The sequence below is a fragment of the Lissotriton vulgaris genome, chromosome 5 (genome assembly GCF_964263255.1).
Source record: "Lissotriton vulgaris chromosome 5, aLisVul1.2, whole genome shotgun sequence".
NCBI lineage: Eukaryota > Metazoa > Chordata > Amphibia > Caudata > Salamandridae > Lissotriton > Lissotriton vulgaris.
In genome coordinates this window covers 924220512-924226511 of record NC_141693.1, presented here as the reverse complement: position 1 = coordinate 924226511, position 6000 = coordinate 924220512, and the positions used below count along the sequence as shown (strand labels likewise).

Genomic DNA, 6000 nt, shown 5'->3' with positions numbered 1-6000 from the left:
AGCACAGGCTCCCCAGCCAATCCAGATGCTGCTCTCAAGCTAGCATGAGAAAAGCAGCTGGATTAGCCTGAGCGGACTGGTCTGACGCTCGCTCAGATACAGGGAGCCTGTGGCTTTTCTCCAACCCATTGGAGAAATAAAAGTGCGCATGTCTGTTTGGCCAGCCTAAAACCGAACTTACATGAGCATTCTGGAGCACCCAGTCAGTCACTGCCCCAGTCCTCTGCTGTCAATTGGCAGCTGAGGACACACCCACTTTTTTCCTGGCTCTGGTAGGCTGGGGGCTGCGGCACTCCATAATGAAAAATAAAATGGCAATTACATCATTTCATTGCCATTTCATGCTTCTGGTTTATCGAGGTACAGTGGGTGGGGGACAAAGCCCCCCACCCTAAGGAAGAAACTGCCAGCTTTCTTTGCTTCTGTCATTTTTGTTGTCATCTCACGAACCATGTTTATTTTGATCAGTAAATATATATAGAAACGTATTTCTAAATTATCTTCAGTAAAAGAATAACAAAAGCAGCTATTACTAAAGGTTAGATACAGCAGCGCCACTGGATTTCTACCAGAAGAGTTGACTGTTTATTAGGAGTACAAACAAGTATATACCACATTGCTTTACAAAATAATTGTATACTCAAAGCCATAGGCACATGTTTCGGGCACTAATTTGTATGACCAGGTTTTACTTTAAAATAATCCTGTAAAATACCACATTATCTACATAGCGACTAGATTAGGAAGGCCAAATAAAATGTAACTAAATGATGCAGGTTGGAGAGGGCCAGAGTTGGATTGTTCACTTCCTAGTACGGTTTCCATTGGTTCTTCAACAGGAAGACTGGACTCTTCGTTCACTAAAAAGAATGGTTAAAAAAACATATTGATTACAAGAATGCCTATGATGAAACATCAACCTCTATACTACATGAATGAATACTTAAAATTCAACGATCACAACTGTATTTAAGTTTAAGTGACAATGGCTTAAACCTCAAATCCAAAATCTAAAATGTAAAGTACCGTGCTGAATAATATATTGATGTTTGGTTCTGTAGGAGCCATACATTACACAGTTTAATGAACATGGCCCGGAGTATATTTCCATTGCAATAATAAGTACTTTTTACAATGAATCAAAGCTGTAAATTCTCAATGCTTTGAGTACCATATTATTCCATTTATCTGAACAGTGCTTGAAACGCATCTCTAAAATGATTACACAAATTCGCATCACTGAATACTTGCAGGTAAATGACCTTAAGAAAAGTCTCAGAATTCTCATCGAACTGTTTTAACAGTGTAAGAAATTAGGTTACTGGTTGAGGGGGTGAAACTCTTCCCGAGCCACAACCACAATTCTTTTGAGGTGAAGTCACAAGCAAACACTAATTTAAACTGTTTTCAATCTTCAGGTAGCTTGGCACTGAGCAGTCAGGCTTACCTCAGAAGCAAAGTGTAAAGTATTTGTGAAACACTTCAAACAGTAACAAAGTAAAACCACACCACAAAAGGAAACCACACCAGGTCAGAAAAATTGAGTACTTTTAAATAAAAAAAACAAGACCAAAATGGCAAAAATCCAATAAGAAGATCGGGGGATATGCAGGTTTAAAGAATTTTGAAAAAAATAGTGCCAAAAAGCGCAAAGATCGAACTGTGGATATCAGGTTATGCCGGACTGGGACAAAGCCACAAGTTTAGGCTGACCAAGATGGAGCACAGACTGGCTACAGTGACCCATTTAGGCCCGCTGATCAGAATACCTTAAATCTTTGTTTGCAGAGCGCTGCGAGGACCCCCGCCGAAGATGCGTTGCGCAGCCGAAGTGTTGCACCGGTTCCAAGATGTGCGAGGCTGCGGTGCCAGGTTCTGCGTCATCAAAGATCCCATCTCTGAGCGATTGCAATGCAAAATCCAGTGTTGAGGATGCGTGGCGCAGTCGGATGAGTCACACAGCTGCAGTCCTGATGAGGCTACGCGCTCCAATGCGTTGCATGTCTGTGCGACGACTCCGATCCATGCAACAGTGGAGCCGCGTTGGTTCTGCTTGGGGTTACACCTTGTGCAGCAGAGGAGAGGCATCACATCACTGAATCCACAGAGGTAGGCAAGCACCTCACACCTGTGAGAAAGTGCCATCTTTCTTGCATTGGTATGCCCCCACTTTTTGCTGAACTGCTGATGTGCTTTGACTGAGTGTGCCCTGGGCTCCTGCCAACCAGGTACCCAGGGTCTGTGCTCCTTCCCTAAAACTGTGTTGAAACTAAAACCCAATTGACATCTCTGGCCACCTGTCAGCCCTAGTAAATTGTACCGTAGGTACCCAGGGCATGGTGACCAGAGATGACCCCTAAGGGCTGCAGCACTTATTGTGCCACCCTTAGGGTCCCTGTACCCTGACACCCACACACTGCCTTTGCAGGCTGAGTGTCTAAGTACAGAACTAAACAAAGATTCAACATGGCACACATCCCTGTTTCAAAGGCCTGCCGCCTCTGTGAGCTTCTCCAGACCATTTGCTGTACCCAGCAACTGGACCCCACCAGTTCTGACCCCCACTCTAGCGGGAAGACTGGTGGGAAACCCTACGTCAGGAAGGGGGGTATGCCAGCCTGTGCCAATCCCACCCCTTAGGTGGGAGAGGCGAGGTGAAGCACGTCCCCAGGCTCCAGCTATCTTGAAGCTGGGGAGCCCTGCCCAATGACAGCTAGACTCCTGCCCCTCTCCCACCGGAGAGGGGCAGACTAGGGGGTGTACCCATCCCAGGACAGGGACCTATTGGTCCCTGCCTTTGCCCTACCTGTCAGGGCCATTTCTAGGTGTTTTGCCGCCCTAGGAGAGAATTGAAAAATGCTGCCCTCTCCCTTTTACAACCATCACTCTATCCCCCTCCCCCTCCCTTTTACAACCATCACTCTGTCCCCCTATCATCCAGGCCTCTTAAGTTTCTCACCCTCTATACACTTTCATTCTTTCTCTTCCAACAAAATCGTTTAGCACTCTTTGAGAACATCAACTGCCAGTTACAGTGGCACCTCTGCTTGTTTTGCTGCAGAGTAGACAGGCTTTGGTGACTGGCCCATCCTTGTACCAGGCTGTCATCTCATCATCTTCCATCTCATCAAAGGGTGAGCTCAGAAGCCTCACTGACCTCACTCGATCCAGTGACATGATGTAAGAGGGTACAGAGAAAAATCTAGAAGTGAAAACTGAACTCTGCACAGTGAAGACAGACTGATGTCAGCTTTCAGTTACCAGCCTCAGAGCCAGAGCATGGAAGTAACTGCATGCTGCCTGAGGGTCCATGCAACAGTAGCTGAGGAGCAGTAGTGGATTGATGCTGGCAGCTGTAGCCAGAAAAGTTGGAAAAAAACTGTCTATGTGTGAGAGAGACAGTGAGTGCATGTGTGTGTGTGTGTGTGAGAGAGCGAGAGAGAGAGAGAGAGAGAGAGAGAGAGAGAGAAAGAGAGAGAATGTGTGTCTGTGTGAACATGTGAGCACCTGTGTTTGTGAGTAGAAATTACACATTTCTGGCAATGGCATATGTAAAGTAATTATTGGTACAATTATGGCACTGGCGTACTAGATGTAATTGTTAACACCCCATTCATATTGAGTGCACCAATTGACATACACAGTGTATCCACTGCACATCCATACTAATATAATAAAGAGAGAGCCCACAACTTTGAGGCGGGTAATTTCAGGAACCACAGCACCAATCACAACATCTAATACAGCATTGGAAAGGGCAGTTGCAGCAGAAGGACATAGGCTATGCAGACGCCCACCATATACATTTAAAAGGTAAAAGAACCGTGCCAACAAAGTAGTCCCTTGTGGGCGTGTCTGCGTTGTGCTATGGGCGTGTGCTGAGGGCATGACAAACGCTGGGGGTGTGTGGTACGTTCCGCCCTTCATGCCATGTCTCATATCGTGTGCCAATCCAACCCTGCTCCCTTTAAATACCCCCTGCACCCCATAATCATAACCCACCCTTACTACTTAAAATACCCCAACACCCTTAAACACTAACCCATCTTAACCCTATAAATATACCCTGTACCCCAAAACCCAAACCTATCCCTAAACCCTAAAAATACCCCTGTACACCAAAACCCAAACCTAGCTCTGAACCCTATAAATACCCCTGTTCCTCAAAACCCAAGCCTACCCCTGAACCCTAAATATACCCCTGTACCCCAAAATCCAAACTTAGCCCTGAACCCTAAAAATACCACTGTACCCCAAAACCCAAACCTACCCCTGAACCCTAAAATACCCCTGTACCCCAAAACCCAAACCTAGCCCTGAACCCTTAAAATACCCCGATACCCCAAAACCCAAACCTACCCCAGAACCCTAAAAATACCCCTGTACCCCAAACCTACCGCTGAACCCTAAAATACCCCTGTACCCCAAAACCCAAACCTAGCTCTGAACCCTAAAAATACCCCTGTACCCCAAAACCCATACCTAGCCCTGAACCCTATAAATACCCCTGTAACCTCAAAACCCAAACCTACCCCTGAACCCTAAAACTACCCCTGTACCCCATAACCCCAAACTAGCCCTGAACCCCAAAACCCATACCTACACCTAAACCCTAAAACTACCCCTGTACCCCATAATCCAAAACTATATCTGAACTCTTAAAATACCCAAACACCCCAAAACATATACCTCAGTACCCCAAATCATATACCCCTATACCCATACTTACCTTATCCAAACATTAAAAAAAACATGCTTTTACCATTCATGCATTTACAACGAATTTCGTAGTAAATGTATGCGTGGTAAAAGCATATAAAATGTAATGCCATGCGTTATAATGGCATTGCGGAGTCATGGTACTTTCGTAATGAAAGTATGCGGAGTGATGGTATTAAGTATGAGCGGAAAATCCGTTCCGCTCGCGGACTTTGCGAATTTTCGGTAAATTCGCGATCCGCGAACTCCCGCAAATTTACCGAGAATTCGCAAATGGCGGATTATTCCGGGGGCAAAAGTTGAAGCCTGGCCTGTTGTAACTATTTTACGATGGCGCCGGCAAGCTGCCAGCGCCATCCTAAAATAGTTACTAAGTTAGCTTCAACAGGAAGCTCTAATAGATAAAATAAAGCAGGTGCTCGATTTTATCTATTAGAGCATCCTGTTGAAGCTAATTTAGTAACTATTTTAGGATGGCGCTGGCAGCTTGCCGGCGCCATCGTAAAATAGTTACAACAGGCCAGGCTGGTGTATTTCCTTTCCCAAATGTACCGTGGAACATCAGCTGTGATGCTGGACAGAGGCCTTTGCATCCTTGACTTTCACGAGCACAATACCTGTGCTGTTCTTGTGACCAGGAGCTTCTTTCTCTTCATCTGCTGAACTGATCTTTCTCTGACCTTTTATACACACAAGAGGCATGTGAACTCGCATTGAAGCCCCACACGTTTGGTCCCGCTCACACACTCGCGGTGTGCACCGTCTTCCCGCCATTTACCCACTATGATGGACAGCTCACTCAGGGACCCCTGCGCCCTTTGGGGCGATTGCATAGTAACACACACATGGTCGCTCGAACTAGTTGAAGCTCAAATTCAGTGACTCATTCATTAGCCCAAAAACAATCGTGAGCCGAGGCTGGGCAGGTGTGCCTTCATCCCAAATCTACAGTGGAACATCAGCTGTGATGCTGGATAGAGGACTTTGCATCCTTGACTTTCACGAGCACAATACCCGTGCTGTTCTTGTGACCAGGGGCTTCTTTCTCTTCATCTGCTGAACTGATCTTTCTCAGACCTTTTAAACACACAAGAGGCATGTGCACTCGTATGGAAGCCCCGCCCCAAATCCGCGGATCTGCAAATCCGCAAAATCCGCGGATCCACGATCCGCAAATCCGCAAAATCCGCGGATCGTGGATCCACAAAATCCGCCCATGCTTAGATGGTATGCGGAAAGAAAGTTGCGGAATAATGGGTGCTTACCCTCCCCCGGAAAGTA

The 6000-nt window shown here is 46.1% G+C and overlaps 1 protein-coding gene across 1 annotated transcript in view; it reads right to left on the bottom strand.

Moving 5' to 3' along the window:
- Positions 1 to 439: 439 nt before the first annotated feature.
- The window catches only part of CFAP46 (cilia and flagella associated protein 46), a 1558477-nt gene continuing 1552916 nt past the window's right edge, over positions 440 to 6000 (bottom strand). The window contains exon 61 of the mRNA XM_086922533.1: positions 440 to 860. Within this exon, the coding sequence (XP_086778659.1) occupies positions 724 to 860 (137 nt within the window). The 3' untranslated portion in view covers positions 440 to 723. The remainder of the gene's footprint in view (positions 861 to 6000) is intronic.